The 26,250-nt window shown below is 34.0% G+C and overlaps 1 protein-coding gene across 8 annotated transcripts in view; it reads right to left on the bottom strand.

Moving 5' to 3' along the window:
- The window catches only part of Mp (collagen XV/XVIII-type protein multiplexin), a 353,266-nt gene that overhangs the window by 311,354 nt on the left and 15,662 nt on the right, over positions 1 to 26,250 (bottom strand). For all 8 annotated transcript variants that reach the window (XM_069109132.1, XM_069109133.1, XM_069109135.1 and 5 more), the window contains exon 2: positions 13,780 to 13,850. In XM_069109132.1, coding sequence (XP_068965233.1) covers positions 13,780 to 13,850 — 71 coding nt within the window. The remainder of the gene's footprint in view (positions 1 to 13,779; positions 13,851 to 26,250) is intronic.

Here is a 26,250-nt window from a genome sequence, read left to right as displayed (position 1 = left end):
TGCGGTATTATTAGTAAACAATTTTTAAGCTTTAGATTTACTGGTAATAAATCATTTCAATTAAAAGTAATTCCCTGAATCCTTTATGAGCACTGAAATGAAAAAGTGCGAAGGTATCCAGGCGGAAAATAAAATTATACACCGGAAATTCGAATTAAAAGTAATCACTACGTAGCAATCCCCGTAAAAATAATCGAATTACTCGGATCGTGAAAGGTTTTATAATCTCAGACTTAAATCGGTATTATTTTCAACTCGCTAAATCCAAAGAACCATTGTGAATTAATCAGTGTTTAAATAAAAAAGAACGTATTGCGTGGAAATCCGAAAAATTACATTTTCTTTAACTACGGTATCTTAATATACAATAAAGAAATTCACATGTTTCTCTACTTTTAGTTACAGAGAACAATAAAAAAGTTATGGAATAATCAACGTGAAGCATAAAAGATAGAAAAGAGAATTTCACAAGAATCAGAAGAGGTTGCGTAAAGTATCTACATGAATAAATAACATTGTGGAGAGTTCCTTTGCAAACAATAAATCCAGAAAGAAATACTAGGCGTGATTCGAGACGTTCCTTTGTATCGTCTCTGCTGGCTGACAACAATTTGCATCAATAATATCGCTGGGAACGAGGGTTCAAAGTTTGTCCCGTGGGAGGCGTGGAAAGCTTAAAAGGTATTTCACCGCGAATATAAGCAATTACTAAAATGAATCGGGGGATAAAGGTGTACTTTTACGGCGATGGAAAAAACATTTTCGAATTTACTTTTTGTGAAATAAATGGAACGACACTGTGCGGTACAAGCCTTTCATATAGTTGCTCATATCAATATGAATTTTGATATGAATATTGATCGTGCATCTGTAATGAAAAATGATGTACATTTAAAGAGAAAAAAAATAATATTAAGAGAATAGAATATATTATATAATAAATAAAAAAAAATACTAAAAGAAGATTTGTATCGTTAACTAAATTATTTATAGTTTAACTCTGAATGTTTGCTTTATCCAACAACACGTACGTTCGAAACAAAACTAAACCAGTAAAATAAGATTAGACTAAACTACATTTTTATTGCGGGAACGTGTTTGATAAATTCATATCGCTCTCCTGAGGAGAACGTTGCGACATTAAAATAAACGAACCAGTTTCGTTTGATTTTGAGAACAAAATCGAACAGAAGGAAAAAAGGATGAAATGGACGAACGAAGGAGGAAAGGCAAGAACGTATCAAAGCTACGGGCCTACCTTTGATTTCAACGAAAATTAATAAATAACGATGGTATCAGTTTCGTTTCTTTTACATGACAGAACAGGAAATACAAGCAATAAAGATGCGAATTTATGGTCTCACTTCTGGCCTGCATTCCAAAGTTACGATTGCATACGACTTGCACGGTGCCTCACACTTGACGAATTCTAAATATATCGAGTTTCAATGGAAACAAAAGTTCTTAAAGCGATCCTGAAAAAGTAAGCGGCCTACTAAATTCACGACACTCACGGTGAAAAATAAATTATCAATTTCACTCGAGTAACCTGTATCTTCAATATCTTTGCTTTCAACTATTTTATCTTTCATTCGTCTTTACTTTTTCATACTGCATACTTCAGTATTTTCTACAAATAAAACGGTATATATTTTATCTTATTTATTTTGTTACTTGATCAATAAAATACCTTACACCAACGAAATAGCATTTTTTTTTAAAAACATAAAATGCGTTTAACGGATTGTTCATTAGGTTAATTGTAATTACGTGACGGAACGAAGCAAGGTGTACAAAATTAAGAAGGACTACACAGAGAATGAAGGATGGAATGTTGAGAAGAGAAAGAAGCAGATGAAAGGTGAAAAAGAAAGGTAGAAAAGGATCCGGTGAGGCGAGAAGAAGGTCAGGCATGCAAATGCCGTGTTTTCCGGGACACCTGATGCAGAGTACGTGTACTCCCACGTAAAAACATCGACACTGCATCCTCGATTCTCCGACAAATCTCGTGAGAAACGCGCGTACAGCCTCTGCAAGAATTATCCTAATAGTTTCCACGACACTCTAATTCCTTGACTAAAGACGAGCGAGCTCGTACTACTAGCTACAATTACAGAACTAAATTGTTCGGCGTATAATCCTCGTTATTTAAGTTCCCTATACATGTAATACAGAAATGCAACAGCTTGAAAAAGAAAACCTAAAAGTCAACAATGTAACTACAAAATAAAAAGCAACCCTCCAAAAATTACCATTATCCAAATTCCACTTCGAAGAAGGTGCCTCAAAAGATGAAACCACGAAATTGTCTGTAACGTAAAACATTCGGAGTTCATGAAACCCAGTGTACGTTGATCGAACGAAGAGCGTCGGTGGTTTCGAATGTGGAGCACGAGGGCGAGGGAAGGGCGAAAGTGTAGAGGAGACGCGTGGAACTAGCAAAGGTGCAGCCACGAGGCATGTAGTAGACCGGCGGTAGTGTTTTGTTTACGAGGCTTTTGTTCCGGCATGAGAGTAACGACCATTCGTTACCAGCCACTCGCCACTTCCGTTCCGTAGGTGAGAGAAAGCTCTCCTCTCGTCCCAGCCTTCGCGAATTTCCGCCTTCCCCCATTCGTTCGCTTCTTCTCATCCGCATCCGTTACTTCCGGGTGTGCCGACAAATTCTAATAAAGTCGACTTATTCCACGGCTATGCGCCTTTCGTCGCTCGTTTCACGCATTCGACAGCTCAAAGAGCTTTTATGATCACTCCATGTCGTGATATTATGCGTTTAGGGGATACGAGGCTGAGGGACGCATAATATATGTGATACACGATTTATGACGCATGCTGCTCGTCATATTGAAGAAAAGAGTGGGATTCTGAAAGATTAACTTCTTCTTTGTCGACTGAGTGTTACGTTGAATCGTTGATAGTGAGTTTGGGAAGTTTGTTTTTGAACTGAATTAAACATTGGAGCTTGGAGGTGACAGTAAGTTGAATTAGTTTGCTAAGTAGTTATAGTTTTCAATGTGTCATGTGATTAAGTTATTCGTTAAATCTTTTACATTTGTAGCGTATTTTAAATAGACACTCCAATGAGCTGTTAAGAGAAATATTATACATAGATAAATCTATATTGTCCATAAAATGAAATTAATTGTATTGATAAACTAATAAGGATCGGTAGAAAATGAGTTTCGATTTTCATTCAAGGGACTTGGTTATGTGACTCTGTCCTTTTATTAACCTTTTATACATATGTATATACCGCACTTTGTACGAAACACATTATCGAACATAAAATTGAATTGAAGCTTACATCAGAATTAAATAGGTACACAGAAACTTGGAATGTTATGATTGCACACAACAAGTATATACGTTATGCTTTCAGACTTCATGTTCACTTATAGTTGCAACATACACACAAATGTATTAAATTGCACATTTCAGTAACATCAATTTACCCAACTGGAAGTGTGGATGGAAATAAAGGAAACTTATATCACAGTTATAACTACATACGTACTATCTAAATCTAATATCTGTTCAGAAATTAAGTTCTTTATCGAATGCACAAAATTAATAAAAATTTAATTAATGCCCACTGTTATGATTTCATTAGTATTATAATTTATCATCGTTAATTTTTTCTAATTATTACTTATCGTTAATTTATTATCATTCATTTATTATAATTTATTTTTAATAAAGATAATTAATTTTGAACAGACGGTTTTGTCATTCTCTTTCCCTCACTTTTTCCCTTGGCTTCCTTCCACCTTTTCCATATGTATAAAATATATAAAAAATATATAAAAAATATATAAATATATATTATATATAATATATAAATCGTAATAATAATAATATATAAATATATTATATATATAATATATAAAATAGATATAAAAAATATGTTATCATCAGTCGAATAACGTTCCAAATTAAGAATAATAACAGCAGCCGAACAAAGTCCACCTGAATCTATGATTTTCCAATTTCTATCCTCTCTTACCGATCTCCTATAATACGACTCTTTTTCTCTGTTCATGGCACGCAAGAAACTCCCATAAAGTTATCTCAGGCGGCAGCTTTTCAACGCGAAATGCTTTTAAATGCCGAAGCTCAAGCATAAAGTTGCTTTCCCCTGTTTCGCACACTTCTCTCTCTTCTTAATATCGCTTTGCTGCTTTGTTGCTTTCACACGACTTGGTCGAATTTTCGTTCTCGAGCCTTAATCCGATTTCACCGGCTGAGATTCCACTATTTATTAATTTTTCCTCGCGTGAAGCCAAGGCCAGTATATGTGGCCACAGGGGTTCGTGTGATATTACTTAAATGCGAATAATAACGAAGATTAAAGCGCACTTTATACTTGAGATATATTTGCCATACATGGCTATTTTCACGCCCGGTATTTTTTAAATCCTAAATTTAAAATATTGAATTATGCTCTGTGAAATTTCCAATTAGTTTGTTTGTTCTATTCTTTATTTGCAGTCGCATCGACTGTGAAGTCACTAGCGACTACTTTGCGGGTTCAACGACACATGTATCATCAATGTTTTACTCGCGTACAAGGGTTCTAGTACTCTAATTCTAGCGCATATGGACCACTGTTTTCGGCACTAGTACATTAGTATTGTAACGCCTTAGTGCGTACTAGCAGAGTGAGCAACAATGATTTTGGGGGACATATGGAGAACTTAGTTGGGTGGATCCCGAAACAGCACGGACCGCGCTCAAATAACTACAATACAACTACGAATAAATCAAGTTGTAGAGATGCTCCAGTTGGTATTTTATTGAAAATCAATCAACTTAATTTATGGAAGAAGGAAAGTAAAGAGAAAGTTTAACTAATATTACTACAAAATTAATGTATCCCTTCAAGTTCCTTCCTCTTTATTTTGTAAAATTTCTCTTGCAAAATTGTTTGTAAAATATAAATTTTATCGGGATTTGTTTAATCAACGGTAGCAATTAAAGGCTGAAAATTTATCCATAAAAAATTTATTACAAATCTATCTTTTTAAAATAAATTATAATAAATCCTTCGATTTCTTTCTTAAAGAACTTCGTATAAACAAAAAACAAACTCGAAGCTGAATTGTCTTGGACAAACCAACGCCTCTGTATCACGTACTTTTATCAAGCTGCTTTCGCCGACCACAAACTTTTAAATGCCAAATAAAACGAGAAATGGCCACGAAAATTCTTGAAACGGTAGAAAAGAAGAACTTGCCAGGGAAAATAACGGTTGGTCCGTGCTCGATTGACGGACATCGACGAAAATGGTTGTGGCAACGACAAAACGGGCCAGGAAATGGATATACGCGTGAAGAAAATGATAGGAGAAAAAAGAACGAACAATATATATTTACGTGTGTGTGTGTGTGTTTCATTTTGTGCAAGAAATATCGCGAGTATCCACGACTGTTTTACGAGCACGCTCACCTAAAAACGAAATCGCTTTTCTCCCGACAATCATCCCTTTCCACGCTATTTTTTCTTATTTGCAGCGATGGAATCCCTTGAACCGAGGTCCATAAAAATACGATCGAATAGAACTCGATTATTAGACAGCAGATATTTATGAAAATTTGTATCTTTATGGACAAAACTAAAGAGATGGAATCTGAGTACAGATTTGTTTCGTCCTTTGACCGGTACCTGTTCTCTATGATTTTATTCACATTGGGATTTATCTGAAATTGAGGAGATCACTGTTCGTAAAAAAAATAATATATATAATTTGATTAGAAAATTATCGCTCTTGAACTTTTACCTGGTATTGTTTAATTTTCATTATCATCTAAAGATACTTTCGTTATACTTTATTTTTCTATTATTTATTTCAGTCTATTTCTAGCCTAATTCGAACTCCTTAAAATACCTACATTTCCTGGACATCAAATTAACGAAATCAATGTTATTCTTATCATCGCACGAAATTTACTCGGAGCGCATCTGTTGCATAGATTGTAATAATCTGCATGTCATATGACAGATTAATCTTGTCTGACTAGTGTAGAAGATATGCAATTGGGCAGGGTTAATTACATTAAGGTGTTACACAGTGTAATTACTATCTGTCCAACTTGTTATAGTGGTTGCTGCGCGCTAATTGATTGACATTTTCGAACTGGTTCTGATACGATTGACGTATACATATACATATGCATATATCTTCAAAGTGAAGAGGCAAAGGAATAATTACGTTCACAAATTCATATTACTCGCGATCAGTTACAAAAATTAACTTTTTAGTTGATCATTATTCTATCTGCTAAAATTTCTATAAGAATATATTGTTGGGTAGGATAATTGATTTGTTTTTTTTTCACAGATAAGAAAAGAATGTGAAAAATTATATAAAATCGTTTAAATGCTTGACTAGTTCTTTGCTTCAGCGGTGTATTTAAATTTTAATAAAATGTCCCATCAACTTCTTAATTAAAAAAAACTTAGAATAATCAAAAATAATTTTTCTTACAAAATTAAGAATATTGTAAAAATCGCACGAGGATATATCTTAGAAATTATTAATGGATTACAATGTCTAAAAAATGTAAACTATATTATAATTTATACACGCGCAAGAAAATCTCTGTATCTCATAGAAAATGTAAAAGTTTCTAAAAAATAGTATAATTAGAAGATAGGAATAAATCTACCATCAACTAATTATGATTTAGCAAATTTTCTGCCATTGTAGAACAACCGTATCTCTAAAAACCTTATAGTACAAAATATAAAGGAGAATATTAGAAACAGAAGGAAGTTATATGTAGAGAAATCATAGAAAATGATTACGGAAACGTGTTACAGACATGTCTGTGACCGAGGCGAGATATATTGGGCACGGAACGTGCCGGGAAAGTATAAAATGTCTGGAAGCTTGTTCTCACCCTTTCTCTTCTTCCCGACAATCCCCGCAACTTTCACTATGTATGGTTAACCCAGCTTGTAATATATCGCCTACTTGTTCCACGTACAACATCAACCCCCTTGTCTCTAACATGTGTATAATCCTGCGGTTTATCAGTCTGCTGCTCCCCGATTCATATTCCCGAGGCTATCTTGCGAACAAACTATGATATTTCACACAGCTTCTATCACTTGCTGACTACTTGTGATAGATTAGCTATTGTCCATTTTTGACATATTCTTTTTCTTCCTGAAATTTTGCATTTTTCTTGCTTTTTCGAGTTCTCGTGATCAAAATATTTTGAATAACTTCACGAGAATTTTCATTTCCTTGTAAATGATGGAGTAGTTTATATTCGATAGGAAAAAGTATTTTCATACTTACACGCGGTTTTTATAATTTGTATAATTTTTATCTTTGTATATCGATCAGATATTATTGCGATAATAGTATATCGTCAGAAATGTAAACTGTACTTAATGAAATAAGCCGATATACAATTATTCAAGTGATTCCATAAAACAGAATTAATCGGGTTATTGATTATGTCTTACGATTAGTAAATTCTGTAAGTTGCTGTTCAGAATATTAAATATAATATTTCATTTGATATTTAATTTTGAACAGAGTTGTATCTATATACATATCGTCCTTGTACTCATAATGATGGAGTCATCTAGATTAATTTATCCATTCTGCTGTCAATATACTTTTACACCTCAGATATAAGCTATTACAAGTAACAAATGGATATGGTAATCGTAACTGGAAAGAAGTTGTCGTAATTCCATTTTATTCTCCCCAGTGACGAATTGCATTTACCTTGATTGAAGTATTTATGCCATGACTATGTTTTACGGATGAGACACGCGTGCTTCGTCATCATGATTCAGAATCGTAAAAATAATTCTATCAGGGGATGACAGAGATCGTCCGAGTTGTTCCAGTTACTTTAAAATCACGCCCAAATATGAAGTCATGCTTACAATCTGAACAATAAACTGAAAGTTACAATTAGCAATAAACCTTCGATACAAACATTATAAGTCAATCATTTTCGTTGAATATAAAATATAAATTCCGTTCAACTTTATCAAAACACATTCATTTTTCAACACAAATCTGTTGTCCAAACTTCCTGCATAATTTAAATGAACTGCAAAGCGAAGTGCCAAGAAATACTTAATATTTATATATTTATGTACATTCGTATTCGATTCCGGCACTAAAATATTAAAAACTAATTTATTTAATCTAAAGGAAGAAACGATTTCCATTAACATCAACATATTTTATTTATCTGGCCACAATAATTTTTATCGGAAAAGAATCATCATGACACTTCCGTTACTTTGAAATGTTCACTTCTAAAAACTAAACGTTCCTTAAACTATCCTCTCTGACGTACGTCAAAACATGTTTGTCAAAAAACATCAATTTTTATAAATCATCCACTCAAACCTACCTATTTGATCGATCCAAAAAGTCGATGGAAACAATCACACTTACATTTCCAATTTCCGGGAATCGATTATCCAGCAAAAAGCAGGTCAATTCGACACGAAATTCTTAGTACGTCACCGCTCTCACGGCCATTAAAATGCAACAGGAATCCACGAGTGGAATCGATTAGCCGACACACGCCGCATGTAAATTCAGCTTAAGCCGTGACTGATCGATGAGTCATGCCGAATTATTGGACCCCATTGCGATTACGAAGTATGCGAGATTCGATCGACGCCCACATCCGGCACACACCAAAGAAAAAACAACGAAATTCGAGGCACATCGTGTCGTAAAACGTTTCATCGGGCCAATCCTTTGCGCAACCTCTTCCTTTCTGTTCCAGCCGACCCCTTTCATTTCGCGCTTCGCTCGCTAAAATTTGTTAGCGAACAAGCTTCAAATTAATGAACGCTCTACTTTTCAGTGACAGATACGAAAATACCAAAGTGATCGTGTAACGCGAACCTCGGAACGTTCTTATTTGTTAAAGTAGATTCATCATCTGTCGTGAATCCGGAAATAACGTGCTACGAGATTAAGTATTACTCAACGCGAAGGATAGCTGACCTGAAAAAGTCGCGCCGAATAAACTTCCGTAAGTTGTGGGACAGCTTTTAAAAAGATGCTTCAGTGGTCGCTCAAAGTAACGTAGGGTAATGGATATTTATAGTGATGCAATTTTCCAGAGGAATTTGGTTCGGAAAGCACTTTCGGATATTAATGTGCCTGAGACGTTACTGAACGTGAATCTACAATATTTCATAATAAAAGATAATAATGTTAAATGTAGTCACTGCGTGTGGTCTTAATACGCATATTGATCATATCGTCAGACGAAAATTATTAGAAGATTCGTTAAATGTAACCTTCTATGAGCTTAACTGGAAAGAATATTAGTTGTAAGAACATTATTTTAGCGCATTCCCGGATAATCTCCCCTCATCACTGAAAAGAAACTGTCACTGTTAGTTCGTCTCCGATTTTTAACTGACCTTGCTTCTGCTCATAAATTTTAATTCAACCGACCGCGACGTCTCATTTATTTCTAAAGAATTACGCTATCAATCGTAACCGCTACGGCATCTGGCGTATTCCGCTATTCCCCATAATGTTCAGCTCGATATTTTTTCCCTATTTGCCTGTTGAATATCTAAGTTCTGTTTTACAAATTTGAAAACTTTTTAATTGAAGAATTCTAGAGTTCAAATAACTTTTTTGATAAAAGTATAGCGATGTAAGATGGAATTCTTAAGCTCATCATTACTCTTATGTGATTACACTTCTATGAATTTGATATCCTAATAATTTATAATATTCAGAAATTCTTCTATGAAAAAATAAGTAATATAACAAATGTACACGTTATTTCTATTTATAAACATTTCGTAATATTGAAACTGAGCCTGAACATACATATAGTTTATTCATCTCAAAAATACTAATAAATATTATCAGCTCTACTTTTTTAACAATACAACTGAAATGAGATATTTATGAACGATATTCGTCATTATCAAATCTTGTAGCGAAAAGAATGTTTTAAGTCCGAGACCAATTTAATAATTTAATGAAATGGCAGATATATTCTTTTCGATTAAGAGATATTTATACTTCGCGTCATCGTTGTCTTTTTAATGCATTATTTCTCTTGAGTATGAAAATGTAATCGAGGAATCGAATCGAAAATGTAATGTGGAGAGCGTGCCGGAGAAGAAGAAGTAAGGATTTTCTTTACGATCGGAACAACTGTCGAGCTGGTCGTGTAAACTAAAACATTTTCGATGCAAATTTGTAATATTTCAGTTCCTTATTCGCGACATTCTCAGGAAGCAATTCTCCTTGCTGTTTCCTAAGGTAAACAGACCGACAATAAAACAGTTTTGAACGCTTCGTCTGCCAGACAACGGAGAACCATGCTTCATATTTTTTTACTGCTGTGTCACTAAATTTCACACCATTTTTCGGTAACAATTTGGTAAAATTTAAAATTTAAATATTTGTAAGAAAAAATATTATGTACAATTGCACCAAATAAAGTAGCATATATGTATTTTGTTTTATTCCTAGAAAAGATTAGACGTAGTGGATAGAACAAATATTTTCAACGATTATCTTTAGTCTAACTTGCTGTCTATCATCAAAAGGAATATTGACTATCTTTGAGGATGTAGAATGCCATTGAATTTAATTTCAATCGGTCAAACTCTCACAGCGATAAATCAACGTGGACGATGCTCCTCCAGTAATTTATCTATTTCGTGTCCATATTCTACTGTTTCGCTGAAATGTACGCTGGAAAGATAATTAAACCAATAGCAGTAAATTTCTATTTGCACGGTTCCTGAAACGCATCCAAGTATATTCATTATCTTGTTGCAAGAACAATTTCATGGAAAGATGAATGAACCACAATGAATTCTCGGATCGTTTCTTTCTTTTCGTTGCGACGACCAATGCAATTGCACGTGGAATTAGTTTCCAGCTTATCGAATAAATGTATTAAAAATAAAAACTAAACAATTATCTGTATTCCCTCTAAAAGAAAAAAAAAAAAGAAAAAGGAATTATTCACGATCCTATTATGTACTATTAGTGAAACTATCTTCTATTCTAAAAGAATATCTACATTTACGTTGATCAATATTTTAAAATATCAGCACTAACGTTAAAAAAAAAAGAATTTTTTAGATCTTTAAAAGAATCTTTGGCTATTATCCCTTACGTTTCAATTTAGCTTAAAAAATAAACTAATATCATTCATTCTAATAATAGTATTTCTATTCTATTACTGTAATTTATGATATTTTTAATTAAGTCTATACTTCTTTGATAAATCCCTAAATTTTATCAGAAGTTCTACAATAATTGTAAAAAATTAGTCGTTATAATTAAATATTCTCAATTATCGTTTTAAAACAGTAGGAAAGAAAAATGAAACTGAATGGCAATTGGGTCTGACCAATGACGCGTCGTTAAATATTGACGAGGTAGTGATGCAAAAAGCAACCGTTCACCATGGAAGGTGGAAGAAGAGAGGCGGATACAAATGAGGCTATGGGGATGAGAGTTATCTCGCATCCTGCGGGAGCTATTCGTCCCTTTTCACCCCGCTTCCTATACTATAACACCACCGACACAGCCGACCTACCCTCTTTGCATCCGCCCCTGATAAGAGAACCGGAAACTCACCGAGCGGCTGAGTCTTTCGAGCTTCCGGATAACGCGATGCTTCTTGCGTTCGTGGATTATCGACTTCGGATTGTCTTCGAGACAGTTCCTTAGAATCGTGTCTATGCATCACCGCAAAATCGCTTGGGAAATTAAAGTATGAATGCGAATCGTTCATAATCTTAAATTATCGTTGAAATGATTTTGAGCACTGCGATTGTTTTCTTGATACAGATAACGTGTTACGTATTCAAATTTTATAATTAGCTACTTGGAAATTTAATAAATGTTAACGACAAGTTAAAAAACTAAATCTATTTTGGTTAAGAAAAAATATGGTATTTCAACCATAAACTATTTTCAGAATATTTCCTCAAACGTTAATATAACATGTAGGTTTCTTTAATTATTTAAAAAACTTGTTAAAAATCTATTAAAAGTTCATATAAGTATACATATATATATTATACTATATATATTTTTATTTATTTATTTATTGTGGAAGAAATACTCGTATAATAATCCGATACTTTCACTTTTAGTAAAAAGATATTTAAAACATGGAATGATATCGATTTAAGTGGAAACATCACCGTGATACGTCCTTTTTTACAAACTTCCTTCGATATCTTGAAGAAAGGAATATTTGTTTCATTTTTAATATATTCGTCGATACAGTGACAGTATACGAAAAATGAAAGAATCGACAAATTATTTCTTAACGATTCAACTGTGATTCCTCGATTTTATAACGACTGATCAGAATAATATGGAATGCCGGAAACGAGATGAAGGTCTGTATAAAAACGATTCGCCGGAATGAAATATCTGCTGAATCTGAGAAGCGACTCTTCGGGTTATGAAATTCTTAAAGGAGGAAATAAAGATATGCTGATGATCATAAAACCATTTCAAGATATTAGGGCTTTGTAATCACGATTCAAGCAAGATTTTTATTAAATCCTTCTTCGGGAATCTCCATCCTTCTTCGAAACTTGCTTCGCATTACTGCTAATATTTTACCTCACTTCATGAAAAATGGAAAATTGCTCGGAAATATGAAATAGTTTCGTGAAAATTTACAACACCATAAAATTGTTACAATCCTGTATTTATCATACTTTCCCTTAATAGAATTGCTATTGCAAATTGTTCTTAATTCACATTATACTGCAACGTTAAAAAGTGAGAATTATTTAAAGAAAACTCATGTACGATATAGGATAGAAGAATATTATTTTGTTATTATCATCTTATGGACGAACAAATAATTTGAAATAGTCGAATTTGTCGTTGTTACTTTTGCAATATCAGGGTAACTTAAAAATCCAAAATAAAGATCCTAACTTCATGTTACATCAACTTCAACGAGATGGTCCATTGAGAATGGCTAGACGATTCGTTTTTACGAGTGACCGACCTCACTTAAGTAAGAAAGAAGTCCGCGGGTTCGGAAAGAATCACTGCACTTTCCACATTCGACGGAAGAAATTCGAGCTATAACTGAATTCAGAGGAGCTATCAGTATGACAAACAAACTGTTCATACTTTACATACATTTGAGAAAGTTTTGGTATCAACATGAAATACAGTGTAAATAAAACAAACTACTTCAAGTTGATAGAACAATCCTTTTTAACTTTGTCCTTTCCATTAAAATTCCTCTTACTTCTCTATATTTATATTAATTGTCTCTTAAATATTTATTTCAAGAAACAGCTTGACCCTAAAATTAAAGCGGCAATCGCTAACAATTCCTAATAAATATAATTTCCTAATAAATATTATTAATCGATAAAAACAAGACGCTACTGCAGTAAAAATAAAGGATATGAATATTAAAACAACACAGACGAAAAGTGACTTACTGAAAAATGTAAAGCGATTGAAAGAGAAACCGACGAAATTTTGTTCAGCTTGTTGCGGACGGTTCGCAAATAGCTTTGTAACGAAGCATTGCTCACGTAAAACGAATAACGTTGGAAGTTCGCGAGAAAGATTGGTAAAAAACCCGCTGAATATTCTTGAGAAGTCCTCGACGAGTGAAGAGCCCTCCTGAGAATTTTGTACCACGGATCGTCATAGTAGACGACGTCTGGAAGGGCAGAGAGGGACAAATGGTCCTCGAATCTCTGAATCACCAACCCCCGAGTCGGCCCATTATCGTTGAATGAACTGACACTTACCTTTTTTCTCGTTGAAAAAGTCCGCGTTGACGCGCGTCACACAGAACAGGACGAATATCAACCACTGCAATCTGAAATTAAATGTTTCGATGTTACTTTATTTCGTATTTGAAATGATTAATTGAAAATGTAATCGATATGTTTATTCTTTTCTTTCTTTAAATGCATGATACGAATGTTATAATAAAATCTGTATGTTGGATAATTTTTGTAAAACGCAGTAATGTTGATTCCAGGATAAAATAAAATTCCAGTTATAAAAATAAATAAAATTCCATTTATGTGGGAACTGTAAGAACAATACTGATAAATGAAAAATAGATAAACCTAATTGTTTTTTAGGCTGAAAAGTAACTAATGCGAAGTCCGTTTTAAACTCTTCTGATTACAATTAAAATTAAAGACGAAGATGTTAACGAAGGAATACCGATAGCAACTTGACCAATTCCATCTACTTACAGAGAAACTTAAATTAATATGCACGACATTTACTAAGATTGGAAGAAATAAAGTTATACTTTCTTTCAATATAGAAACACAAACTAATTAAAAAAATCCAACTTTTCTAATAACCCTTTTCAACTACTCTTTCTTGTTAAAGTTCTCCTACGTTCTACGTATACATAACTCTCTTTGACATAAGAATAATATATTACTTTATTCCTAAGCTACTCTATATCTATACTATCTTTAAAAAATAGCAAACACAAAATTCCCTTTTCCTTTGAAATACCATTTCTAGATACGCGAAAAACTACTTGATAGCCCTGTTACGATACTCTTCGTATCATTCTAATATTCCGAGTATCGATCATTACTCGGTTTTGCTGTATTTAGATACAACAATTGCCGATATAGAGCTAAATGCACGGGTAAAAACAGATGCAGAGATATCGTGAAATGAAAAACCGAAACGATAGCGATTAAAACGGGGCTAAATGGGGGCTGTAACGATTGCATAGGAAGAGATACGCGATCTCGTGAAAGAAAGGCGCGAGATTAGCGCAAAAACGATTCGAAACGTTAGCGTTGTTCCAGAGTAAAACAATAAAGTCCGTCTCTTGAGACTGAAAGCGGGGGCGGATGATACGGACGCCGGAAAATTGGGTTCGCTGAAACGTGTTTCGTTAATGCGATCTCTTACGGAAAAAGCAAGTCTTCAAAAGGTGTTGAAAATCTGCTCCGTGAAAATGGCTACTGTATACAACGAACTTATTCAGCGTAAGTACCCCTTGTAAAAAGGAAATCCACCTTTTATGAAATGTTCTACATATCTTGACGGCTCTTTTAAGATAAATAAGTGTTGCGTTAAAATTGTGTACACGAGGGTTGTTCTTTCTTGCTACATATGTTACAACAGCGTTAAGAGCGTGGCGATATTTTACTGACACGTGGAAGTACAAAAGGTATAATTGTGAGTTAAAACGGGACAAAGATTATGCCAATCGTGTTAAACTAAATAATGTAACAACAATTTACAAAATATAGTTCCGAATCTTCGATGCCAAAAGAGAAGAAAATCTCAGAGATAAGAAAGCAGAGTCTCAAAGGGCATGAAAAAGGTCTCCGAAGCTTAGATCGAAAAATCAGCATCTTCCGAGATGGAAGATTCCACAGATAAAAGACTAGCAAAAGTAGAACAAAATCAAAGATGAAGGACACGAAACCGCTTAAAACCTTAGGTTTAAAAATGACTGAGAAATAAAAATATTGCAATTTTTTATTATTAATTACCTGTTATTAAAATCTAACTATTGTTCTATTTTATACTGTAATAAACTTAGTACGAATCTAAGCTCTCCATGGAATGTATAACTCTTTTTTTAGCAAATCCCCCAGCAATCATTTCCTAAACCAAATGGACGTTGAAATTTATTACGAACTCTTTTATGGTACGAGCAAGCGAAGAGATTTTTCTTTTCAGCAGAAAAATCTACGCATATCCATAGAAATACATAAAAGTGGCGGATAAAACGATCGTAACATCGAATGACGCGACGTCTATGTATGCTACTGTAGGTACGACTGTATGCGCGTCAACCTACAGACGATTTCTCACGTGTCGAGGTTAGTGTAACACGAGGAATTCGTTGCAAGAGTGTGGACACGCATTTGCATCAGTCGGCGAAAGGCGATTGCGGGCGTTTGGCAGCAACCGTCGATCATGAATCACGATCGAGAACTATGGCCTTGCGTAACGCTTGCAACCGTCCCACGTATACGGCCGTGCCCGCGGATTTCGATTTCCGTTTGTCAAGGTCGTTGCACTTTGATGCTATAACGGAATTCGATTGAGATAAACGTGTTTGAAAAAGCTTCGGTAAGTTATCAAACTTATTGGTTTATGACGTCATTTGAACGGGACGAGGAATGATGAAAAATATAAAACATTCAAAGTTGTCGCACTCCGTTGTTATAGCTTTAAAATAGAATTCGGGTAAAATACAGTATAAAATATGAATAACAACCTACAGAAATAATTAAAAGAAATAAAGATGTTAAGTTTGTAACACGAGTCTATGGAAAATTGTTTTCAATATTGAAAATTATATTATGCTTCAACGGTTGTTTCAGATATTTTTTCTTTCCCTTCTAAACGATGTAGAAAATGTGTTTCGGAACATTTACTGAAATGCACATGCATACGCTTTAATAGGATAATGGGATAGCTCTTTTAAATTCACGCAATGGCCATTCGCAATGGGTGGAATGAAAATGAAAAAAGAATATTGCTAACATCGAGCAAATTCTTTGCGAAGGATAAGGGAAAACAGTTACACACTTCAAGGTAGAAAAAAGTAACATTCTAATTTAATAACGCAATAGAGTAATCTAAAAGTGATTGCAAATATTTCAAAAACTAATAATTAACATAGGGAGATCTCTAAGAGGTGTACTTGTATGTCGAATTGATAAGATATTTCGTACTTCTAAAATCTGTATGAAAAATTTGAACGAATAAGGAAAGTCACTTGTTCCTCACTGTACTTATTCATATAATAAAATTTATTCAACGTATAATAGAATGTATGACTCGTAACATTGCCTACAGTACATTGCCTACATCGACAGTACCTACTTTGATAAGAGCACGAATGGAAGAATGAGCTTTTTATATTCAGCATCTACTTTACATTGACCGTACAAATCGGGATTTCATTGGTAGAACTGCATATATGATATTTTGTAAACATATATGTGATTAATGATAAATGGGACTTGCTCGATAAGTGGAAAAAATGTCTTGTTTTGCGTGTACAAAGGGAAAGAATAAATCAGAAAACAACATTTCTTCTTCAAAATGACTATAACAAATTGAAGCAGACGTTACAACAAGATGAAGAAAATTTAATTTTCATTAAATCATAATTTACGTCCCGATATAATTAATAAAGAAATATTTAATTTCGATTTAATAAACAATATTATTCAAATAATGGAATAATGAACGGCGACTCAAAGTTGTTTATTAAAGTAATAAAAAGAAATCAAGACAATTTCGTCGCTGATGATGCAACATAAAACTCGTAATTAAGATAAAAGAAGAAAATTAATGAAACCAGTTAGAGAGAGATGAAGAACTTTTATCTTTAAAAGCTCATAAATTATCCGTATTAAAAGATAGTTGGTCGTCGTCGATTAAGATCTTCACTTTTATTTTTATTACAACAGGCCGGCTGCTTTGAGAGATTCATCTTTTTAAACGGATGACATCATCAAGCAAGAAATTTCTTAGGGAAAAGGCAAATAAATCTCAATCCAAAGGAAACGCACCATAAAGAAAGAAAAGGAAAAATGCCGCAACGATAACAGTTGTAATTTGTAATAACGAATAAGAAATAACGAAATCACAAAGCAGAAATATGTAAGTATATGTCTACGTAACTTCTACAAGGAAAAAAGTTCAGTCCGTATTTTATTACTCAACTCTTATTTCAATTTGATGTCCTTTGACGGTCTTTTTTAATACGTAATAAATAACACTTGAAAATAAATGAACGACACATTTTGTCTTTAATTAATGCAATGAAAAAAATATAATTATCAGTTTCCCCATCGCAGTAGTATCCACCGTCTAATTAAACATATTTGATCCAACAAAAGGTTATAAAAATAGCAGACAATTCAATTATCTTTGAATCACCCTAAAGAAACACTCATTTAATAGCAACTTCACGAGCACATTAAATCAAGCAATTACTCAACATCTCGCAGAATGTTAGCAGAAAGATTGCAAAAATTCCATGAAGCGATTTAAATTTCTCAATTTGGTCGCGGGGCGGTAAAGCTGTCTCACGGGGGCGAGGTTAACATCGAGAAATGAAAATATGGACGCTACCATCGTTCGCGGTAATGTCAAGGAATGACGACACTCCATTAACCTAGTGGCCCAAGGAACGATATAAAGCGGAATTAAAAGAACGGGGAAAGCCTCAATGAGATCCAGAGACACGTGTAACGGGTGGAATAATTAAGCGTGGAACTCGAGTGGCGACGTCGTCGACGACAACGACGACGCCCAAGTGGTGCTCGTTAATGAACCGATGCACCAGAGACGGTTGAAGAGCCGACAAAATTCTGGGGAAACTTCGGCAAACAAAGGATCCGTACCTTCCATTCTTTGGAGTGATGACGCCGGATAACCAATTTCACATTTACAATCTGATCTCACAGGAAGGAAACGTCGTTTGGATTCAACTCAGATGTTTCAGGAAATTATGCGGTTAATTACTGCCTTCTCTCAAGGTCTTCTTTATCGCGCTAGTATAAATATTTTAATATCTTTAATGGGTTAAGATCAAATTTTTTATGCCTCTCTATACGACTCTCTTTATTTTTTGAAATTTAAAAGTAATATTCTTCGCAAATTAGTAATTTCTGCGAAATGCATATGTACCAGCATTAAATACGTATCTCGTAGGTATTCTATGTACATCTGCAATTTTGTTATAAAAGTTACCAATATCATTAACGATCGTCGCTGTAGTGCCAATAAAATTTCTCAAGACGATTCGTACAATACAAATAATATATTCATAGAAAGCTTTTATATGTATTCGAATACTTTCGTGAGCTACTGCAATGTCTAAAACGACCTTCCATTGATAAGAACAATCTTATCTTATTTCTTATCACCTATATAAAGCAAGAAATCAAGCACCCTTGAGAGATGAAATCCAAAGCATCCTCTCGCATAGTCATTATAAAGTTATACCGCGAAAATTTATCCGTATCATAACACTCTAGAGATACTGTGCTATCTACAGAATGCTCGTATATTTTTTTCGACGTTCTCCCCATTAACTTCGCCTTGTACTCTGTCGAATTTCCCCCGACGCTTTAATTAACAGCGTCGTATATCATTGCGCGTACGCGGAAGGGAACGATGCTGGTTTGTATTTCATCGAGCTTTTGCGATCGATGACACATGGTCCGGCGAATCTCGAGGAGCCATGACTAGATGACGAATGGCGAAAAATAAAGAAGTTAATTTATTCCTGTCCCGAAAACCGAAAGTAAGATCGCAAATCTCTCATGGTTATAGTGCCAAAGGGAAACCGAAGAAGAGATTTGTACACTTAATGAAAACATTTTTATTTTTGGCTTCCAACACGGTCCAAGAATTCGCGCAGACTTTCGATATGTTTACGAGCCTTCCTAGGATGTTTGACATACGCGTGAGAAACATATGAAGTAGTAAGGCGACAAAAGAAGAGCTTCTTGGATGTATGTACTACAGAGATTGTGAAATTGATTTTTTTTCTCTTTGTAATAGTCAGATTAAGAAGAGAATTCAATCTGTTAACGTACGATTTCATTTGCAATTTTTCCTCACTCAATTTATCGAGATCTGTTTTTTAACAGTGTGGTTGTAAAATAGAATTCCAAGTATTTGTTTAATAATCTTCTTGTCGCTATTTCTTCCTCCATCTAGATTTTACAATGTCATGAAGTTTCAAAAAATATTTATAGTAAATAAGTGTTTCTTTGGATAAGAGTGAAGGATTACGAAAATTTAGATTATTATTACAATGTAAATACGAAAGTGAAAAATTTAGGTGAAAGAACTCTCACAAGATACCTTTTAATCTATCAAAGAGACGAAGCAACAAAATTGAATAGCTTATAGCTCATAAATTCAAAATTATTAGCAGTATCTTGTCTCTTCCCTTTTATTGCATTCTTACGACTTAATCTTCCACTTCATGTAGTACATAGAAATGTAATCGATGTACCTACAACCTGTCTACCGCTGTAATATCGTACAAGCAATACCGACGTTATAGAGTCAACAAGCCGATAACACTGCTTTATGGTGATGATATTACTATCGGATAGACCAACTGTCTATACAGAACGAATTTATTATAATTAGAGTCGACAGAGCTGCAGGTGTCCGATAAAACCATTCGGCGCTTCACGAAACTGCGATTCTCCATTTGAATTGCGAATCATCTACAAAACTATCAGCTACAGATTCGAACTGAGAGTTAGTAAAAATGAAAATGACAATATTTTCTATTTTGATTGTAAAATACAAGAAAAACATAAACGCAAGTGGGAAATACAAAAGACACAATCACTAATATTTTACTTAAAAGACATTTTGCCCATGACATGAAACTTTTGTGTAAAAATGAATGTGTGTGTTTTTCTGTATTAATACAGGAGCTTAAGCTCGTTATCACACAGAAATTATATTTTACTTTTGATTACAACAAAAACCAACCTCTATCCAAGAAGCTATCGCAACAAGACTATACAAAGCAAATTCTCAGTCGATATTTAATCTTGACCAAAATGTAAGAATTCTCATTCAATGGCAATTGCTGAGCAAAACCTAAAGGGTCTAATTCAATCTCAAACGTTAATCGAGCCTTAAAAATTCTCATTAAGACCCTGTCGCCCGCTAAACCCTAAAAATTTAACATAAAACGAAATGTGTTCAAAGCATTACGTGGACAAAGGAAAATCGCAATTTCGTTGAATTCAGCGTTAGGAAGCGGAACTTTAATCTCGGTCTCGTAAGAGGCGATAATTCAACCATGGTCGTGGCTGAACAACGTCCTACAGTCCCTTAAGCCATCTCTGGCACGTCGCTATCTATAAACCGACGTTTAGGACCACGTGCCTCTGGCGATACGCGGTCAAGATGATCCTGACGCTTGCCTGAACGTCGCTCGTAAAGATTCACGACAGAAATGGTTCGTGTCCGTATTGACGAACGAACGAAGCGATGAGCAACGTGCAGATCCGCTCGTAAAGAACGTTCAACCGTGTCGACTAACGCGATATAAATCATAAAATCGCGTTAGGCGAAAATACATCGCGATAATGCTTCAAAAGGAATATGCGATGCGCCGTTTATAGTCGCTAAATAAACGGGAATTTATTTGACTTAAAATCTCAGCCCTCTTCACTCCGTGCGCAATAGCTTTGTGCTACGGACAAAATGCTTTATGTCTGTTTAATTCCAAAGCTATTACGAACAAAGGGGACTGAGCTTAGGAACGGATAGTTTGATGAGGAATAATTACAAATGGTTGTATAACTCGATGTTGTAAGTCTGTTCCAAATTTTGTATATGTAGCTGTTAGGTGAAATTGTGCGAGTCATCTAAGATTTTACTCGAAAGAGAATTATGTCGAAATTAGAGGAACAAATTGTAGACAATAGGTGAACAGGAGTTCTTTATGTATTTTATAATAATAATACATAGGTATACGATAAAAAAAAAAAAAAATACGTGCTACAGTTAATTTACTTATAGAAGGTGATATAGAGAATATTGTGCTTATGATGAAGAACAATGTAAAGAATACTATATTTTTACAAAATAATACGGAGAAGAGATTATTTATAATCTCCAACATAAGAGGTGTTTTTCAATTCTTGTTTTCAGAACTTCGATACTCTGTATAATTAAATTTTTCATTAAGTTTTGCATAAATATATTGGAAAAATGGATACAAAGTTTCTTCCATATCGATGTTAAATTGCAAAAGGAATACTTTATGCATCTTCTACGCTTTAACAATCTTATCTTTAAAGCACAAAATTTTATATGTTTCAAGGAAATGGTAATATATAACAAAATATATAAAAGAGATGTAGCTTTAGCTAGAGATAGAGCCTTTAGCTAATTTCTTTCAAAATAAATCTGCTGGAAGTTCCATAGTATAGAAAATGCAATTATAGCAAGACGTGCAGTAACTTACGGTAACTTAATCTTCCGTGACTGATAGGAAATATGCATACCTGGTCAAACTTCAGCTGACAACGTTAAGTTGCTCAATTCAAATAGTGCAACTATCATCTATTTAACTTGTTAAAGTAACTTTCCTAAACTAGCTTTCAGTCAGTGATAAGCGTTTATACAAGATTCTATAGAGAACACGTTATGTTTTTATAAGCAAAGAGACTCGATGCATAAAAACGTAAAAATACTTCTACGAAAATTGCATCGGTTAACGGAATCGATTAATTTTTCAATTGTGCCAACTTTCCTCTTGCTGTCATTTTCACACATACATAGATTATCCAAGTGTTTCTTAAAAATCCATTTCATCGTGTTTTATGCTAGTATTTTATACTATTTTATACTTCGTTGTAGAATCTTTCGTCTCTAATTTTATAATTAAACCCCATTTCTTCGAAGGTAAACAGATATTCGAATATTTTCATACACCTTCTGATATTTTCCTCTTTGCACGATGTTACAAAAGGTTCGATTCTTCGGTAAATTATCTCTGTTCTATTAAGTTCCTAAGTCCACACGAAACAAAGATTAAAATAACTCGGTATTTAAATGTAGGCTGAACCTTTCAGTATAAGTCTTCGCGAGACACGCGACACAGACGCTTTTAATCGTTGGTTTACACGCGCGTGTCTTTTCATGCATCTCCACTCATTAACCCTGTCCAGGAGCACATGGTGTAATTCACACATAAGAAGGAAAAGGAACATCGACAGAGTTCATCGATCGGAGCTTGTTGCTCCGGCTTTAAACCCCAAACGACAACGTCCTACAACGTTCAAGGGAAAACTGCCAACTATTCCGCCCGAGAATTTTCATCTCGTTTTTCTTTCTTTAGATCGGACCGTGTTAGACAACCTGCCCGGTTACGCCAGTATTACATCCTAAGATTAGCCACGGTGCACACTTGGGAAATGCCATTCAGGATTTACGAGGAATTATGCAATGGCAATCCCTTTTCTTGTTTTTTGGAAGAATGGAATGAACAAATAGAAAAATAGACATCAAGGCATATCATCAGACTGCGGATGCACTTGTGAGAAATTTGAAGATCCAAATATGTATAGAATGCATATATGTATATAAAAATATATAAAATATTTAAAGTACAATACTCGTAATATTTTGCGGATGGAACATATTTCCGCTTGGATTCTATTTTTAGTGTAATTATTATTTTCGTGAACACAAAGACGTCTGTCTTCTCTCTTTCTTTCTCTCTTTCTCTCTCTTTCGTTTTTAGTTTTAACTGAAATGAGTTTGGGAGGGTTTTATAAATATCGAAGGATCTTTTTTATAGAATCGGTAGAACGTTTAAGGGGTGAAATAGTTTTTGAATTGGAATAGTTCTCGCGTAATTACTGTAGAAGCATTTGATATAAAATTATTCATTCACATTCTTTGAATGAAAACTACACACCGAACGTGAAATTTTAGTAAAATGAAAGTTTCATTTCACACGGTTCTTCGTTAAGTCCTTTGCTTCACATCAGGTCCTTTACATCGATAGGAAAGTAAAGGAAGTTCATATTTAATTGGAGAATTTTTAATCTAAATTTTTAAAGAATCCTCTTATATTTGATTCTCTTATATTGTTCATATCTATTTGTATAAAAAGAACTTTATCTTTGCGTACGATTTATCCACAAACTTAATGAAGTTGTAAAGGCAAAGTTAACATTTTTTCATTATGTGAAATTTCCTTATTTTATTATAACTGTTTCTCATTTTAAGCAACCTAGATATTCGTAAAGATTTTCAAGAAACAGCAAGAACTAAACCATACCATTAGATTCGATTGCTTTAATTTATTACACTTCGTAAAATCCGTGTCCTAATATTATTATATCAGTTACAGTTCAGAAGCAGGTTCTATACTTTTTAAATAAAAACAGAGAAGTATTATTTTGTCATTTTTAAGCAACCAAGCGTGTCCACTACTGAAGACAAAATAAATTCATCTCGTAAAGTTTCAAGAATCGTATCATTTTATGACTATGCGTAGCAAGAATGCAATTTATATTCGTGTCTTACGGCTTCTACTGTCTCATTTTAACAAATAATGCAAATTGCCCAAGATGCCAGTAACTTCTTACTGCAATCGACTTCTTTATTACTTTCCGGATACATATTCCTTTGATGTTTGTCTTTTTCAGTAAGCTGAATCTATCTCTAGAAATCGATGAATAAATTCAACTTAATATATTTTTTAATCGTTGATTCAATGTAATAAAAGATGTATGACAATATGAAATATCTACTTAAAGACCATTAAGATGTATGACAATATGAAATATCTACTTAAAGACCAGAAGTTGCTGTAACGCCGGCTGAACTGTAACTAGAATGTCGTGAAACGATATTTTCTTATTATATGGGTATACAGTCTTATTATAATGCTATAAAAGAAAATGAAACTCAGCAAGGTAACAAGAAAATGGAAGGAAAATCCTAATATGCCAAAGTACTTGAATCTCATGGTAATTACTTTCTTTAACCACTTTAAAATTTTACGAGATCCATGAAATCAACTAGAAGTAGATTTTTCTATGTGGAAATAAACGATCTAAAAATATATTAGTTGTCATTTAAATTTAATAAAATAGCGATAAACTATAGAGAAAATAGTACAAAATAGGTATAGTATAATAAACTACACAAAGATCTGAAGATGAGACTCACTAAAATTATTGCATTTCTAATTAATAAGAGCAGACACATTGATTTATAAAAGTATATTTTTCTTTGCATTTACTATTAGATTGATACTCATGACTATATTCATTAAATTAAAAATGGCATACCGGAGAAAGCATTTCTATTTGTTCAACGCCACAACTAATATTACATATTAAACGAAACAGCTGTTCCTTCTCACAGTCATTTCCATTTTAACGGAGTTTTAATTAAATTCCATATTAATTGAGCCGTTACAATGCATTATCGTTTTACCCACCAGAGGAACACCATGCGGAATGCCGTGATAAAAATTGCGAGAATACTTATTTATGAAATATAAAAGCGCTGATACATGCAATCTAAACAAAATTCAGCGCGACTTTTATTCTTAATAAATTAGTATCCTTCGATCCGAAAAATTTCTACTGCATGGTAAAACAGATGACAATTCCATGAGATAAAAAGAAACTTGATGTTAATCACCGGTTCACCTCGCCCGTACAATTCGAAATAAATGCCGCGTTAGCAGTTTCATTTGTGGCCACACCGGCATGCTTGTGCATTATTGCGACGCGAACTACATCGTATTCCACGATTGCATGCTTTGAACTTAATTTATCATGGCATGCGAGGCAGTTGCACGTTTCTCCGAGCGGACAACTAAGAGTTACTTTTATTTTGTTCGTTTCTACCATTGAGATTTATAAGATAAGATAAAATCACACCTATCGATGGATTAACGACAATAGCGATTCAATGTTAGGAAAGGCACAATTATTCTGGTTGGATGAAAAAGGGGACATTTTGTTTTATTCTTGAAATTTCATTAGAAAGTAGTAAATGAAAAGATGATTGATTATACGTATGTATACACTTCGAAGTAGATGTTCACAAAAAGGTAATGACAGAATCGAAGAACTAAAAGTAGTATCATAAATATATTAGAATATTGTTTATCAAGAATTTTGGTTACTATTATTAACATATTTTTTGTCTTAATTATATTAGTCGTCAATTATTTTTTTTTTTTTTTAGAAATGAAATACGATAAAAGTGTAAAAAAGATGATGATCAGAGCAATCGACTAAATTTATGGCGTCGAAGGAAATGACGAAAAACTTATAGCCATTAAATGGCGGATCATAAATATGAAACGATGAAGATAGTATTCTTGACAGAAAGTTGTCCACTAGAAACTAGGTTAAAACTTTCGTGCACCATATTTGTGGACACTGAATTCTCCTTTTATATGGCAGTAAAACTTCTAAACATGAGATCTTTTTTTTTTTTTTTTTTTTGTTTAACGTGGAGGAAATCCGCGCGGACACCAGGTCGCTTCTGGGGAAAAGCGGCGTGGTAGTGCCGGACTCCAACCGACTAAAACCTCCACGATGACCGTCACGGCTGCGATCGAGAGGGGCCCGGGAACCGGTGTAAGCGATACACCGGGCCCCCCTCCGCGCTCAATACGTCACATAGTGAAGCGGTGTGCGGCCACGTCACACCGCGCCTCGTCGCCGGGGCCGCCGTGCCAG

This window comes from Bombus flavifrons, chromosome 3 (genome assembly GCF_040668555.2).
Source record: "Bombus flavifrons isolate JBK064 chromosome 3, iyBomFlav1_principal, whole genome shotgun sequence".
In the NCBI taxonomy this organism is placed as follows: Eukaryota; Metazoa; Arthropoda; class Insecta; order Hymenoptera; family Apidae; genus Bombus; species Bombus flavifrons.
This window is presented reverse-complemented; position numbering and strand designations above follow the sequence as displayed.